Here is an 18,070-nt window from a genome sequence, read left to right as displayed (position 1 = left end):
CATGAGGGTTCTATTTCATTCTACAAATATGACCACTAGATCTTCTCAAAAGTTGAATTTAATGAAATAAAAAATTGAGTATACATATCTAAATTCTTGATATTTAGTAGAATCAACGAGTTTTTGATACATAAATTTTGAACAATGATACAAGTACAATTAGAATTGACAATTTTTTTTGACAATCATGAGTTAACGAAATCTAAGCCATTCATTTCAAAAACCTTTTTTTTTAAATCAATCAAACAGATCTTGACAATACATAAATTGTCAACAAAAATTATCAACAATTAATGTATAAATAGCTTTATTCCTAAATTTTTGGCTTTTCATTAGCGAATCAATAAAGACGAAAAAATTATTTGTAATTTTCATTTTCTGATGTTTCCACACATAACTCTATATGGCATTAGTATTTAGCAAAAGATGGAGTTACTAGCCCAATTTGGGATTAAGCAACTGTCTAAAAACTAAAACAATAATCATAAAATTAAAATGGGAACATCCTCTGCATTTAAATAAAAAAAAAAGAAAAAAAGAAAAAAGGGTTGCACTTCAACCTTGAGGGCCCTCCACCCTAACCCTGGAGCGTCGTGAGAGAAGTAAATCGCGGGATATGCTCCAATAGGTCAGGGAACAAGAATTTGCCCGTACAATGATGCTCACAAAGAGTCCAATTCCTTATCTCAAGAATCGAATTCTCAAACTACAACTGCTAACAAAACTGAGACTACCTCGTTCCTGCACATTGCACCACTAATTACTACATTAGATGATGAGAGAAGAGTCTAGTCACGACACTACACAGCTCGCTTTCAAATCTCTGCATTCTGCATAGGTAAGATACCAATAGTGATTATACCCCGTACCCCACCCCACCCCATCCCACCCCACAACTTCATTATTGTTCATTCAGATACATAGATACACACAGAGTGTCTGTATATGTTCTTTCTCAGAGTCTCCATAGCCTCTGCACTAGGGTCGGGGGCTTTTTCCATCACAGCCTCTATCTCTCTCTCTCTCTCTCTCTCTAGATCATCTTCCTGAGAAAGCCTTCATTTCACCATCTTTACGTGTTTAATATATGTTCTTATACTCTTCTAACAATATACTAAATTAGGAGTGTCATTTAATTCATCAGAAAGACAAAACGGAGGTATTTTACAATATAATGATATATTATACGTAATAATCAAAAATTCTTTCTGTCTCAACACAGAGGAAAAGTCTTTGCTTTTACAAGATCCAAACTCAGCAAAAATATATTTGACTGCAGAAAACGAGGCACGCAGAGTCATACAAGAAAAGAGAATTTCAGGGTTTTTTTACCAACATTTATTCTGTCCCTCTTCATATATATTTCAGATTCTATAGTATTTTTCACACAATCACACACATCTGTATGTGCGCGCACTCTCCATAAGAAGAAATTTCAGCTCTCTAAAGCCTAGACATTTTTACAGGTAAATGAATTAACCCCTCCCCCCTCTCTATACACACACCCACACACATCAATATTGATGGAAGTGGCAAATATAATAAGAAAGAAAAAGAAGTCTCACTTTTACGAGATCCAATTCCGAACCTCGAAATCTTCTCTTCATTTTTTGGGAAAAAATGGCTATATATATATATTTATATGTAAGGTTGTTGAAAATACAAATTAGTATGTGGAAGTTTCAACTAGCTCGTCACCTCTTTTAGCATATTATTATGTACACACATATGATACCATTTCTCTGTATGACAGTTTAGGGTTGGAGCTAGTCAGTGAAGAAGAACATTGATTTCTTGCTATATTAATTTGAGCAGTGAGTGCTCTGATTTTGAAAATATGAAAATCAAATTTGTTATATGCCTTTCTAGCATGTTTGGTAAGTGGTTGTATTCAACAGTATTATAAAGAAATTAAAACCCCATCTTTTTTAGTAAACATCTAGATTAGCCTTCAAGAAGGGGAAAAAAATAATTCTTTTTTCAAAAGTATTTTCAAAAGGGAGGCACTTCAAAAAATCATTTTTCAGATTCTTTTGGCAATTTTCGACTCAGTTTCAATTAACTTGTAGATATATACACACACTTGAGAAAAATGTGCAAGAATAGAAAATAACAAAAGGCTTAATTTTCAAATTTTTTTTTCTATTTCCTCCATTCTTCTGGTAATAGATCTTCTTCTTCTTCTTTTTTTTTTTTTTTACACCCTTTTCCTCGTAGGTTCTTTTTATTATAATTTCAAGATAATATACACATTCAAATGTGCAGATCCCGATTTCTTGAAGCCCACAATTTCTTGAATATTGTTCATTTCTTTATTTATCAGTACAGTTATATATATGGCTAATTTTCTTCATCTTTCTTTGACATTTCAAGGCCATAGAAAGAAATCAGTAAAGGGAAGAAGGCTTTAGCAGCATTAATGGCGTCCTCTTCATCCAACTCTCCATGTGCAGCATGCAAATTCTTGCGTAGAAAGTGCCAGCCGGAGTGCGTATTTGCGCCATACTTTCCACCGGACCAGCCGCAGAAGTTTGCAAATGTGCATAAAGTATTTGGTGCAAGCAATGTCGCAAAACTTCTCAATGAATTGCAGCCTCAACAGCGCGAGGATGCTGTCAATTCCCTTGCTTATGAGGCCGAAATGCGCCTCAGGGATCCGGTATGGTCGAATCCCTTCATTTAAAAGTTTAAACTGTCAAAAGAGGAATTTATTATATTTTCAACAAATTCTGTAAGCACAGGCTCGATTTATTTTTATCGAGTTTGAAATTTTCATAAATAAAGGGAAAGCTTGAAGTGAAAATCTATGAAGAACCATCATATCTAAAAGCTTAATTGAGGTATTAGTGAGTAATCACATAACGAACTTATTTATTTAAATATATAGTAATGAATTTTAAAATTTTTATGTATTCTAATACCACGATGAATCAACTTATTTAAAAGTTGAATAAAAAAGGGACAAATTCGGGGCACGACGAGGCTTGAAGGGAGACTTTCTCTGATTCCGCTCCTAACTACATTCTCATCTAAAAATTTAAATTGTACAAGTTTCTTTATTTAATTTACGTCTTCAATAGGTATACGGTTGTGTCGGAGTCATTTCCCTCCTCCAACACCAGCTCCGTCAGCTCCAGACGGACCTCAGATATGCCAAATCCGAGCTCTCCAAATATCAGAATCTGGGCATGACCGGCCACGGGCTCATAGCCGCTGCCACGCACCATCACTCGGGGATAAATCTAATTGGCAGCGGCGCTTCCTCCCGGGACCACCACTTCCACCACCGGTTCTTCCCCGGCAATCCGCAGCAGATTATCAGGGCATTTGATGGGAACAATAGTTATGATGCAAGCAGCATTCTATTCAGTCAGTTTCCTACAGGTGATGGAAAGTGAAAATTTGTGGTTCCCTCGAATTAGGGTTTATTCACCAAACTACATTAGTAAAACTACCACAAAAAAAGGGGGACTTGCAATATGTTTGTTATTTGTAATTCTTGTTTATGAGGTTTACAAACGTTGTTACAAATATTGTGAAAGTATTAACAAATTATTATATTTGTTTCTTAATTTTTAATAATGAGCATATTTGTTTGTAACTTTTTATTATAGTAGCACAATAACTTTTCAATAATGGAAATCATTCAAATCTCAAATTAATCGACAAGTGTAATTTATTATTGGTGCTCAAAATTATGAAGTACGAGGATCATGTAACGTGTTTTAAGTACAATATTTCAATTTATGTCAAGAGTAATGCTATTTATAGTCGCTCACTGCGGCAGTTGTTCTACGTGACATACACATGACAGGTAATTATTTGATACATTAATGTGGTATTTTTTTATTTATTAATGCATCAAATAACCATTTGCCATGTGTATGTCACGTAGGACGACTGCTGTAGTGAGCGACTGCAAATAGCATTATTCTTATGTTAATTGCATCATCATAATTTAATTTTTTCCCTTAATTTGGATCAATTCGTTGTGTCACGCAGACATTTATACGTAGATTTTAACTACAAACGGCCTTCCTACTAATGTGGCCGGAAAAATAGGAAAATATAATGCATAATGATCTCGAATGAAATCAATAAAACTCTTATATCTTATTAAACTAAAGTCCTTTTTCAGTGCAGTTTGAAATATAAGTTTAAGGTTTCGTTTCTCGAATTTACGAATGATTTATAAAGATAAATAATAGTATATTATAATTATGAATTTGTGGTTAAAATTAATATTTAATTTCAACTGAATTATGACATTGAGATCTAACTCGTCCACCACGCAGATTCGGCTACAATCAAGGATTCAAATTATTGTACATCCATATGACTAAATTTGTAACCTAGCTCAGATATTACGCATGGTCTTGTGGAGTATACAATTTCCCAAGATGAAAACCTAAATATGATTTTCTTCATCTTTTGTATTTATTTGCTGGAATAGTTAGTCAAAATTATTGAAGATTAAATTGGCAATAATGACGTATGTGTGTCATGATTGCCTCTACTTTAATTCAATGTCAGATACTGCTGCTGACGCCTTCAAGAGTTGGCATGCATGCAAGCGTTTGTTTGTATGTATGTGTATGTATAAATATTGACACTAAATCCAAAAACAGTATTGAAAATCTCTAATTAATCTATAAAAATATGGTTACTACCCTTAATAAGAATAATCTTTTAAAGTGTATCTTCAACTTTTAATATAGCTACTCTTGTTAGGGATAAATTTCAAATCAATATATAAAGATTTGTATTACTCATTTTAATAAAATTGACCATTTGAGATGGAACGTCAATCTTACCTCAAACGAGCCATGCCATCTTTTGTGGTATGTTAGGGATGAATGAATCCTATAATGTTGATTAACATGAAACCTCAAGTTTTAATCATAAAAGCTAAAAGTTTAATTTTCTTTTTAACCCATTAAAGAAGTCAACTTGCCTTGTTCCAGACGGGGGTAGTACAATAAAAGCTAAAAAATTAAACTTTGTTAGCGCTAGTTTTATGCTTCTCATCGAGATACTTTAAGTGAAGTTTGTATTGACCTCAATTTTCGAAAGTGTAACGTGGTCAACGAGTAACTGCTCCATATAGTTAACTTCTTGCACACCGTAGCAAATTTTTAGATACTTGTGGCCTTTTCTATTGGTGATCTAGGCTGCTGCGAGCACTTTGACGGTCAAGTTAGTTAATGTTGAAGAAGAAAGAAAACGACACACTTGATTCAAGATAATGAGGCAAAGTGTGTGTTTTAGTGTATAGGATTTCATTTCCCTTGAAATGGTGCTAAGCGTGGATATATATAGGGGAAGAGTTGGATTTGGACCTTTGGATGGAGGAACATGTAGCCTCATTTGCGGGCCGAGGCGTCCTCTCTTAAGTATCAACCAATCAGTCCATAGGTTGGCGGGCATTTAATGCTCCCTAATGAGTGTATTTATAACTTGATTTTTTGGCTATATTGCACAGACATCACATCAATCAATAGTGTGGATCTTATTTTGGCCAGATCTTTATACAAAAGATCCCTTATTTAATATGGACGAGATGACGTGATAGTATTCTAGCAGTGCCGTTCCACCTCTTTTCGATTCGGAGTGATGTGAACTGTTTAAGTTGTTCATTTTCTTAGCTGACAACCACGTAGATGACGATCTGGAGCCTCTTCATAAGAAGCGTAACCGTTTGCATTCAACTCATGGTCATTTTTGGACTCATTACTTACTTGAAGGAGATCATATAAATTTGTTATTGTAATCCATGTTTGAGAAATTTGTATCCATGAACGTATTCAAATTTATCCCCTAAAGTGCTCGAATTATCTAATCCCAAATTTCTCAAATCATTTTCAGTTAATTGGTGAAATAGAGTTTTGTGCACGATCAATCTAAGACCAAGCCGAAGATCAATTGACCCAATAATGCTACGAAATCAACTTTCGCATGCAGCTCAAAAGAACCATGAACTGAAACCTCTTTATCCTATAATAGCTAAAAGGTTGAGAATCTATTTACTTTCATTTAAAAGGTGGAGAACTAACTTACTTGCTGGACAATCTTGGATAATTAATTACAGAATAAAAATAAAATCTGAGTCATTTTAAATTTATGAGGCCGTCCATGCTTGTGAAAGTTTATAATTCCTTATAACTAGTAGATCTACTATTAAAAAACAGGTAAAAGTTATGAATAATAATAATAGAGTTTGGTCCTCGTTTGGTAGCAATTTTTCATCCCAAATAATTGATTTTTTTTACCATTATTTCACTATTTCAATCGTCATTTTTTACTTCTTCACTAATAGATGAGATCCACTTTTCTCTCTAACGATCAAAAAATCAATTTTCATAATCACTACCGAACAAGTCCATGTTGAACTTATGCGTAAATTAAATGTTTTACTACTTGGACAGGGGCTGAGGTGTTAGATCCGAGATTTCAAAAGGGCTAAGGTGTCAGCTCTTGATTTCAGAAGCCCTGTCCGTGTTGGCAAGTTTAGTAATTTAAATATAAGCTTTGACTATTAGGGTGTCCTTGGACAGCAAAAGTCACATTACATGTTCACATTGATGTTACTATTTATGTGTGTAGGGTTGGAAGAAGAACGTCCAAGAAAAGGTCAGAAATCATGTGAAAGGATAGGTATAATATACATTAATATTGAAGGGGTTTAAAGGGATAATTTTTGTGTAGTGAAAGGGAGTGTTTTAAAAGTAGTAAGATATCCCGACAAAGAAGCACGCATTTCGAAAACAAAAAAATGTAGCATTTATTTCGGGTTGTCCCTTCTGCCCGATCCTGCTGGACTCGGGCTGTCCTCTCTCTCTCTCTGAACATATACATACATGCAAATAAAGATAGATAAACGATTTGCCCTGTACCCAAATGCGCCACCCGCCTTCTGACATCTGAAATGACTGATCCTTTTATCCTCTCCTCCTTCTAGGAGTGACGGAACCTCTGTTACTACCTTTGTTGCTTTCTTCCTTAATTACTACAACATGCCTTTTGTCCCCCTCTCTTTCAAACTCTAGCCGGTAAGCTCCTTTGTAACCATTCTTTCAAAACCATTTTTTTTTTTTTTTGGTTATATGTTGGTTTTCGTTTTGTTGTACAGAACAAATTTTCCATAAATGACTTGCTAAATCAGATGAACAATTGCAAAACAGTAAAAAAACATAATATCATTTCCAGAAAATGAATTGCACAGAATAAAAACAGAAGCATAAAGTAGTCTAGAATTCGGAATAAGGATGATCGAGGCGAGAACTAGGCTCTCTGTCCTTAAGACGTTTTTACCCCATCACACGGTGCTTACGGTATGTGGTAAAGCGTCTCCCAAGATACAACGATCAGATACTTGCAGAAGCAGCACTTCGACTGCAAGGCAACGAACCAGAACGGAAGTACTCTCTGTAGACTATTGCAGAGAAGAAGAGTATGTATGCAAAATGATTTCGTGATGTTTCTGTGTGTTATTAAAATTGAAAGCCTGAGAACCATTCAAATGGAGGAGAGAGTTGACAGTTGAGCAGTTTTCATCCACCACTCACGCCCACTTAACGCACAGTTTTAGCAAACTGATGGGTCGGTTAATAAACTATCAAATGGAGGGAATTAATTGAATTTAAAAAAAATTAAATTAATGTTAACACAGACCCACACCCACGCCCCGACCTGACCCGCCCGGTCGGTCGGACGGACGGCAGCGGCGGCACGCGCTTGTGGCCTTTGGATTAGTCTAGACATTGTCTAAGACTCCCCCCTGTCAAAGACTATTGGTACCTCTTGTGGCCCAAACACATATCTAAACTTGAAGTTTATTAAGTGGTTCAAGGTTGTGTTTGCAACCTATGTGGGATTGGAACATTTTTTTCAATTCTTTCCCATTTATTCCTCTTATTTATTGTCCAACTTTCAACCATAATTTCTCATTCATAATGAAGTGATTTTTCATAATTAAATATTCTACACTCATTTGCTCGGAACGTAGAATTTAATTGAACATTAATTTCGATACATCGAACATCGGGTCCCACTTAAAATTGTGGTTAAAATTTGACCCAATTGACCCACCACTTCCAACAATCCCCCACATGAATGGAAAATTATCATGACTATGCAATGCAGACACGAACAGAGAGTACAGGGCAAAAGACTTATTACATCAGGAGAGGTAACTTTTGGCTTTGAACCTGCCTTAGTGGAATACCATCGAGTTTACTTGGCTAATCAGTGAGCTGATGTCTTGAACTGTTCAGCCGTTGGTGTAAACGAGGGCAGTATCCACACAATAACCTTTCTATTCAATTCTTAGGTTCTCATAGTTTTGTTCATTTTGACCCTGAACAATTCTTGGGATTCATAAGTGCTTTAAAGAATTTTAAGCCCCAAATTCTCATAGGAGCGGCCCCACTTCACACTTATATAGGCGAACTCATATTAAGAGTATTCTGCTATACCCCACTTGGTTTATCCAAGCTATAGGAATCATTAAAAGTTACAACTTAGCCTTTTACTTTCTGCAGACAACACTTTTTATAAAGGGATGGTTAAGTGCATAACTGAGTCTTAACAACTTAGTTGTCCCATTGAACCAAGATCTTGGGATCTCCAGTCAATAAGGTTGGGTTACCATCATTAAGATTCATGCATGTTCGGCTTTAATCCCATTCCCTTTGATAGATAATATACTTGATCTCTTGGTAGACCTTTTGTAAACGGATCCGCGAGATTCTCCTTTGATTTCACATAATGGAGATAATACCATTTGAGATCAACTGCTTTATGTTATTGTGTCTATGGCGTATATGTTTAGACTTACCATTATACATGCAATTTTGTGCCCTTGCAATAGCAGACTGATTGTCACAGTGAATACTAATTGCAGGCACCGGCTTAGGCCAACACGGGATATACTCTAAGAAGTTATGAAGCCATTCTGCTTCTTCTCCAACTTTATCTAATGCAATAAACTCCGATTCCATTGTTGATCGAGCTATGCAAGTTTGCTTTGAGGATTTCCAAGACGCTGCCGCACCACCAAGTGTAAATATATAACCACTTTTGGATTTAGAATCTTTCATATCAGATATCCAATTTGCATCACAATATCCTTCTAATACTGCTGGATATCTCATATAATGTAATCCAAATTTTAAGGTATGTTTTAAGTATCGAAGTACCCTATTCAATGCTTTCTAGTGATCATTGCTTTGATTACATGTGAACCTACTCAATTTATTAACTGCGTACGCAATGTCAGGACGTGTGCAGTTCATTAAATACATCAGACTTCCAATAACCTGAGAATATCTTAATTGATGTACAGGTTCACTTCTATTTTTTGCTAAGTGTAGACTCGTGTCTACCGGAGTTTTGACTGGGCTTTCATCAAAGACTCTAAATCTCTTTAGCACAAACTCAACATAATGAGATTGTGAAAGAACGAGGCCATCTGGTGTTCTAGAAATTTTAATTCCAAGAATTACATCTGCTACACCCATGTCCTTCATGTCAAAATGTTTTGTTAGCACTTTTTTAGTGGAGACAATGATATCATGATTGCTACCCAGAATTAGCATATCATCCACATATAAACATACTAAGACATATGCTGTCGGTGTACTCTTATTATACACTCATTTATCACACTCGTTAATTTTAAAACCATTTGACAGCATTGTTTTGTCAAACTTTTGGTGCCACTGCTTTGGTGCCTGTTTTAGTCCATATAAAGATTTAAAGAGTCTGCAAACCTTTTTCTCTTGTTCATGAGCGACAAATCCTTCAAGTTGCTCCATGTATATTTTTTCTTCCAACTCACCATTTAGAAAAGCTGTTTTAACATCCATTTGATGAATTTCGAGATTATGTATTGCAGCAATTGCAATAAGGATTCTTATCGAAGTAATCCTTGTTACTGGTGAGTAAGTATCAAAGAAATCAAGACCTTCCTTTTGTCTATATCCTTTTGTTACCAAACGAGCTTTTATTTATCAATAGATCCATCCGATTTTAACTTTTTCTTGAAAATCCACTTGCAACCTAGATGTTTATTTTCAGGTGGGAGATCAACCAACTCCCAAGTATGATTTTGCATTATCGATTCAATTTCACTATTAATAGATTCTTTCCAAAAAGGAGCTTCTGGTGTTGACATTGCTTCACTAAATGTCTTTGGTTCATTTTCGATCATGTACTTTATAAATTCTGAATCGAAGGACATAGACTTTCTATCCCTTTTACTGCGTCTGAGTTCTTCTTCATGTTCATCATCATTTGCAGTATCGTAAGTTCATTTTGTTGAACTTACATCACTTTTGTCTTTACGAGGAAAGAAATCTTCGAAGAAACTTGCATTCCTTGATTCAATTATTGTATCTTCATATATATCCGTAATCTCGAATTTATGCACAAGAAAGTGATATGCACTACTGTTATGAGCATATCCAATAAATATGTAATCTACAGTTTTTTGTCCTATTTTTATTTGTTTAGGTTTTGGCACTTCTACCTTTGCCAAATACCCCCACACTTTCAAGTATTTATATGAAAGTTTATGACATTTCCATAATTCGTAAGGTGTTTCATCCTTTACTTTGTGTGGTATTTTGTTAAGAATGTGATTTGCCAAGAGGATAGCCTCCCCCCACAAATTCTGTGGTAGGCCAGAACTAATCAACATAGCATTCATCATTTCTTTAAGCGTGCGGTTCTTTCGTTCCGCAATACCATTAGATTGAGGTGAGTAAGGAGCCGTTGTTTGATGAATGATGCCTTGTTGAGAACAAAATTCTTCAAACGGCGCTCTATATTCTCCACCTCTATCACTTCGAACAATTTTTATTGTTTTGCTAAGTTGATTTTCAACTTTATTCTTATAGTGTTTCAACATTTCCAAAGTCTCATCTTTGCTTTTTAATAGATAAACATAACAATACCGAGTGCAATCGTCAATGAAAGTGATGAAATACTTTTCCCACCTTTAGTTTGTACGAATTCAAATCACATATATCGCTGTGAATTAATTCTAAAGGTAAAGGATTTCTATCAACTGAAGGAAATGGTCTTTTGGCTAACTTAGCCTCAACACAAGTTTCACATTTGTGATTAGGATCGAAACTTAGAGAAGGTAGCAAATTTAATTTCATTAATTTGCGCACAGATTTAAAGTTTGCATGTCCTAATCTTTTATGCGATAAACAAGAAGAATCAACAACATACGCAGAAGTAGAAGCTTCATTAATCTTGTTCAATTTAGGTACAACAGTAAGGACGTTCATCTTGAACATCCCATCGGTCATGTACCCTTTTCCAACGTACATCCCATTTTTAGTTAGTACAAATTTGTCAGATACAAATACTAACTTAAACCCATTCTTGCTAAGAAGAGAACCAGAAATAAGATTTTTCCGAATGTCCGACACATGCAGCACATTGTTGAGAACGAGTTCCTTGCCAGATGTGATCTTCAAGGTCACCTTTCCTTGTCCTTCAACCTTTGAACTTGAGGAATTTCCCATGAACAGTTGTTCTCCATTGATAGTTTTCTAATCAGAAAACACATTCTTTTCAACACAAATGTGGCGAGTGGCACCAGTGTCCACCCACCATTCCCTGGGATTTCCAACACTATTACATTCAGATATTACAGTAGATAGGTGCATTTCTTGAACACCTTCAGACAGATTTTTAGTTTCGACAACATGTGCACGGTCATTTTGCTTTTTAGGCTGCGACAGTCAATTGCACGATGTTCAGGTTTGCCACAGTTGAAGCATTCCCCTTTGAACTTCTTGTTCTTCTGGTTGTTTTCTTTTTTCTTCAGCAAAGTTTGAGTGCTTCCTTTTCATGTTCTTCTTTGAACTTGATTCAACCATGTTTCCCTTAGCCCGTTCCTCCTTTCAGATTTCTTAGTATCTTCTTCGATCCTCAAACACACAATCAACTTCTCCGTGTTCATTTCCTTAAGTTTGTGTTTGAGGTAATTTTTGAAATCTCTCCATGAAGGCGGGAGTTTTTCAATTACTGCTGCTACTTGGAATGACTTACTTACAGTCATTTTTTCAGCATGTAAATCATGAAGGAGTACCTGCAAATCTTGAACTTGGGAAATAACAGATTTAGAGTCAATCATTTTGTATTCCAAAAATTTTCTGACAAGAAATTTTTTAGATCCAGCATCTTCAATTTTATATTTTTTCTCTAAAGATTCTCATAGTTCTTTTACAGTTTTCATGATGCTATATACACCATATAGCGAATCATTCAGTCCATTCAGTACATAATTTTTGCATAAGAAATCGGAATGTTTCCATTCACCCAAGGCAATAATCGAAGCTCGATTATTTTCTCCTTGTTGAACAGTAGGAGGATCCTCCGTGAGAAACTTTGCCAGGTTCAGAGTGGTGAGATAGAACAGCATTTTCTACTGCCATCTCTTAAAATCGACCCCATTAAATTTTTCAGGTTTCCCTCCGTGAGGAACATGAGTTGAACCAGAAGGACCAGACATTGTCGGTGTTACAGTAGCCACAGTTGGCGTCACAGCCACAGCAGGGGGAATTGCATTGATCCCAACAGTGTTAGCCATTTCTGTTTTCAAAACAGAAGATCAACCAGTCAGAATTTACAAATTAAAATTCTGCAGAATATTAATTTCGCATAAGAGTCTGTAAAGGTTAGAAATAAGCAAGTACAATTTTGGAAAATAATTTATTAAAAATGTCTTAAGATTGTTGGTTTTCATTTTGTTGTACAGAACAGATTTTCCATAAATGACTTGCTAATTCAGATGAACAATTGCAAAATAGTAAAAAACAGAATGTCATTTCCAGAAAATGAATTGCACAGAATAAAAACAGAAGCATAAAGAAATCCAGAATTCGGAATGAGGATGATCGAGGCGAGAACTAGGCTCTCTGTCCTTAAGACGTTTTTACGGTATGTGGTAAAACGTCTCCCAAGATACAACGATTAGAAACTTGCAGAAGCAGCACTTCGACTGCAAGACAACGAACCAGAATGGAAGTACTCTCTGTAGACTATTGCAGAGAAGAAGAGTATGTATGCAGAATGATTTCGTGATGTTTCTGTGTGTTATTAAAATTGAAAGCGTGAGAACCATTCAAATAGAGGAGAGAGTTGACAGTTGAGCAGTTTCCATCCACCACTTACGCCAACTTAATGCACAGTTTTAGCAAACTGATGGGTCGGTTAATAAACTATCAAAGGGAGGGAATTAATTGAATTTTAACAAAAAAAATTTAAATTAATATTAACATAGGCCCACACCCCGATTCGACAGCCCGATCGGACGGTCGCGGCGGCGGGCGCGCGTGTGGCCTTTGGATTAGTCTAGACATTGTCTGAGACTCTCCCCTTTCAAAGACTATTGGTACCCTTTGGAGCCCAAACCCATATCCAAACTTGGAGTTTATTAAGTAGTTCAAGGTTGTGTTTGCAACCTATGTGGGATTGGAACATTTTTCCAATTCTTTCCCATTTATTCCTCTTATTTATTGTCCAACTTTCAACCATAATTTCTCATTCATATTGAAGTGGTTTTTCACAATTAAATATTCCACACTCGTCTGCTCGGAACTTAGAATTTAATTGAACATTAATTTCGATACATCGAACATCGGGTCCCACTTAAAATTGTGGTCAAAGTTGACCTAATTGACCCACCACTTCCAACATTATATTCATTTTTAATCATACATTCCCACATTAAAAAATTCCTGAAGTAAATTCAAAATTTTTCATACTTTTTAACTGCACATTCTCTAAAAATTTACATTTCAAAAACTCATTCTTTTATAAAAATGACTATCAACCGAGAGGCGGGAGCTAAAGTAGTAACAACTGTGCTTTACAAGTTCTTGTATGAATAGTAACTTCTAATTTTATACATATTTAAATGCTATTTTTCCTTACTTCGAAATACAAATAACATGGAAGGAAGCCACTACAAAGAAGTTCGGGGGAGTTAAGAAGGAAGCTTCAAACTCATATTAGTCATGAGTTAAAAACAGGAATTGAAATATATGAGATCTAATCTCTTGTTTTTCCTAAGTAGCTCAGTGTAGAGCGGTCAACTGTTAACCGATTGATTTTGTGTTCAAATCAACTTGAAAAGATTTGATTTATTATGAATTAATGAATTCAGAATAAAGACATGTTATTTGTTTAGTTAATCTGTAATTTCCTTACTGGAATCATTCGACTGACCATTGCCATTAACTTCAGAGGACTCACTTTTTCTTCATAAGGTAACCTTATGTTTTTAATGAAAGAAACCTTTCAACCTGGGGCGAAGCAGAAAATTGCTATATTTGAGTTGAAAGTCTTCCTTTGCATTTTTCTAGTCAACAGAGACTTTACCAGCTGTTTCTAAACAATTTCCAGCTTTTATAAGTGAAACATTAATTTCTTCATACAAAAGGCACAAAATTCTATGTCAACATATAGCAGCACATATTTTGACAGGTTTAGAACAATAAAATTCATGATTTTAATATATATATATATATATATATATATATATATATATATATATATATATATATATATTTTCTTACATTTTTACTAATACACCCCAACATTAACTGTTGACCCCAGAATATGTTGCCAACAGATGTCGGACCCACCTGCGCACACGTAAGCGAAAGTCTATTACGCAAGGACACGTGGATGGTCTAAAACGGACAGATCAAGGGTGTGGGAATAGCTCAACGACGAGGGACGAGAATGTTCGGAATTCAGTGAGATGTTCGTAGACCGATTGTACAATAATTACCACTCGATATTTGTAGAATGCAAGTATGTTGTATTTGTTCTTGTGTTGAATCTTGCATTAGTCCTTTAACGTTACACAATGGAAGTATTTATAGTAGTACATGTGAAATGGTGGCCCTTAGATGAGGAGGCATGTGGCCTCATCTCCTTAACTCAAACATTTAGTCCTAGGCATCATTTTTGACTTGTTAACTTGCTGCACATTTATTGTTTATGCAGAACCCCAATACTAATGACAAGACTTAACATTTACACTTCTGACAAATGTCCCATCAATAATTCAAACAAGATCTTTATGTAGAAGATTTCTTGGGAGAAATGATCATGGAAGATGCTCCTTTATGGTTCAGAGTCTTCTGCTTCGGCTTCAGGGCTTCGGCTACCTTTTCATAGTGTTCTCGCGTCATGGCCTCGACTACCTTCACAAGGGTCTCGGTATATGGGCCTCGGCCATATATACCACATCGACTGGAGTGCCACGTGGTTCGATATGAGTGGGTCATAGGCCCCAGTGGATTGGCCAAGTGTGTCAAAACGAAACATTAACTATATTATAAAACTTAAACATACTATATTCTCAATAAGAAAAATGATTTCTAATTTGAAATAAACGAAAAAAAAGAAAGCGAATCTATATTTATGAGACGGAGGGGTATTTGTATAACCACTTTTTTATAATTTCAAACTATCATTTCCGAAAAAAAAAAATAAAAAAATCAAACTATTAGAGAGAATAATAATTCATTTTTATCAACAACGACACCACATGCTATTTTCATTAATGGTGTGGGGAGAATTAAATTTATCTTCGTCTAGTTTGATACCATGTTCAATTACATCATTTTAAAAATTAAAATAATTAACTATGTAATTAACTATTTTATTTATTGAAATTAGTTTAGTTTAGATTTAATTTATTTACCAAAAGTTTACAACTGCACGATTAACTTTCATAAATAGCTAGCGGCATGGTTTGAATCTAATATGTTTGTCTATATATATGATAATATGATGATCTTTGTATAAATAGCTTAAATTGTTAGTGGTTCAATAAGTTAATTAATGTAAATATTATCTTCATTATTTCTTTTAATTACAATACATTACACACACACACATATATATCTGAAAGTATAAAAAGTAAAATATATCCATTTTGAATTAAAAATCTTTCACACAATGAAAATTGCACATTTTTTTATGTTAGTTTTGATATAAATACGTAACGTGGACATGAGAAGCGCCGGCATAACGGGCTCTGTCAAACGTATTTCTATTTTTCCAGAAAATTAACAAAATAATAGGGAAAATAAAACTAAAAAAGAAATTATTGGCTGAACACCAACAAGACCGTAAAAAAAAAAAAAAAAGAATGGAAGCTGCTATTTTCATTCACCATTCTTATATATATTCACCTTTTTTTATTTTTTTTTATTTTTTTTTTTAATTTTAAATCCTGTATTATATTTTTAACTTTATATAATTTTAAAAATCATATAAAACTATCATTCAAAATTCATATACCTACCTCAATAAAACAGGATGCAGTAAAAACCAAAATGAAAGAACACAGATCTGCTAATAAATTTCTCACCTTAAAGCTGTTAAGATATATATTCAATCACCAAAAACACATTGAAGGGACAAAAATGAAAGAAAACCAAAATTACCTCGAATGATTTTCAAAATAGCTTGGAACGATTTTCTGTAATTATTCTGCTTCGGGTAAACCTTTATTAATTTGTAATCCTACTATAACATTTGGAGAGCATATATAAATTTAGAGATTTAACATTTCAAAGTACTCCAACAAGCTCTTTATATTTAACATCTAATTTTACCTCTCTCAAATAATATTTATTATTTTTCTCTATCTTTTATTTTAACTAGTTTTTTTCTTGATTATTTATTATTTTTTTATATTGAAAATTGAAGTACTTTGAATACATTTAATTATAGAGAGTGAGTTTGACTCTCTAAATATGAAGAACCAAGCAGTCTCTCTAAATTAAAATAGGGATATACATGAAAATGATCCAAATAGTATATAACCTTTTTCAAAATGACCTTTGACTTTTTTAGAAATTTGAAACTACCCAAAATATCCTTGGAAAAATTTAACAACCAACCTTTTATATAATAAAAAGTTTCTTTTTTAGTCCTTAAAAAATCTAACAAATAATTTTTCTAAAAATTTGTAAAAATTATTAATGAATAATTATAAAATGGAAAAGCCCAAATATAAGAGATGACCATATAATATAAAAAAGGTTGTTAAAAATAAAAAAGAAATTAAATTTGAAAAAGAAATTGATAAGATAGGATATCAAGAACAATTATATGCATCACAAGAAATATTAAAATGTTTTAAAGAAAACTTATTAGAAAATTTCGCTAAAGGAATTGTAAGGTCAATAATCATAAAAGATATACAAGATATAATAGATAAATTGGAAAAAAGAAAGAAAAGTATCTCAAAATATGAAATACCTTTTAGAACAGACATAGATATGATAACAGATATTGATATTATAAATTCTCAAACATTATTAGACTTTGAAGAATTACTTAAAAATTTATGAGATTAAAATTTTTGATATTTTGATTATTAGATTATTAGATTTTTGTTCGCTCATAGTAGCACCCCCACAGTTGGTATCAGAGCCATAGAGATCATGGAAATCTTAAAAATAAATAATTATTATCAATGTATTGAAGAAAAAGGATGTTATATATTTTATAACCCTATCCCTAATAAATTAAAAATAATAACATTATATATAACTAGGAATTTACCTAGAGAAATAAAGGAACAAATATTACATAAATTAATTGTAGGATTTATTAAAGATAGACGTACATATGAAATAATTTGCGAAAATATTTGAAAATGAGTTGTATAATAAAGAAATATATGAATCATCATAAAATATAATGGAAAAAACTAAAAATATTTTAGATAGAAAGTTAGAAAGAATAAGATTAATAAATAATAAAATTTTAGATGAATTATTAATACCTGGAGAAATAACTAAAACCCAAGAAAAACAAATATTAAAATTAAAACAAGAAAGATATAAAGAAAAAGCAAGGTATTATGAAAAGCTAAAAGAACTAACAAGTATTGAAGTTATAAAACAAAAGTATGACAAAATGATAAAAGAGTGTAAAAATTCTGAGTGTATAGTATTTTATTATTGTCAATAAAAAAATAGGTAAAATGTCAATCAGTGAACATATGGAAGAATTAAAACAT

The 18,070-nt window shown here is 33.6% G+C and overlaps 1 protein-coding gene across 3 annotated transcripts; it reads left to right on the top strand.

Moving 5' to 3' along the window:
• Positions 1–956: 956 nt before the first annotated feature.
• Positions 957–3,555, top strand: LOC111375594 (LOB domain-containing protein 6-like). Of its 3 annotated transcripts, none has more exons than XM_022998439.1 (4): positions 957–1,159; positions 1,280–1,466; positions 2,374–2,659; positions 3,081–3,555. In XM_022998439.1, the coding sequence occupies exons 3-4, from the start codon at positions 2,420–2,422 to the stop codon at positions 3,396–3,398; spliced, it is 558 nt and encodes a 185-aa protein (XP_022854207.1). In that variant the 5' UTR covers positions 957–1,159; positions 1,280–1,466; positions 2,374–2,419; the 3' UTR covers positions 3,399–3,555. The 3 variants fall into 3 exon arrangements, with proteins under 3 accessions (XP_022854207.1, XP_022854206.1, XP_022854205.1); XM_022998438.1 differs by adding an exon at positions 1,754–1,814 and having other exon boundaries at positions 957–1,466; XM_022998437.1 differs by having other exon boundaries at positions 957–1,466.
• Positions 3,556–18,070: the final 14,515 nt, after the last annotated feature.

This window comes from Olea europaea, unplaced genomic scaffold (genome assembly GCF_002742605.1).
Source record: "Olea europaea var. sylvestris unplaced genomic scaffold, O_europaea_v1 scaffold139, whole genome shotgun sequence".
NCBI lineage: Eukaryota > Viridiplantae > Streptophyta > Magnoliopsida > Lamiales > Oleaceae > Olea > Olea europaea.
This window is presented reverse-complemented; position numbering and strand designations above follow the sequence as displayed.

Bases quoted from the DNA above. Each gene is read 5' to 3' on its own strand.
- LOC111375594 (XM_022998439.1), top strand. From the start codon at position 2,420: ATGGCGTCCTCTTCATCCAACTCTCCATGTGCAGCATGCAAATTCTTG. The intron at 2,660-3,080 runs GTATGGTCGAAT...CGTCTTCAATAG, and splicing joins AAATGCGCCTCAGGGATCCG to GTATACGGTTGTGTCGGAGT.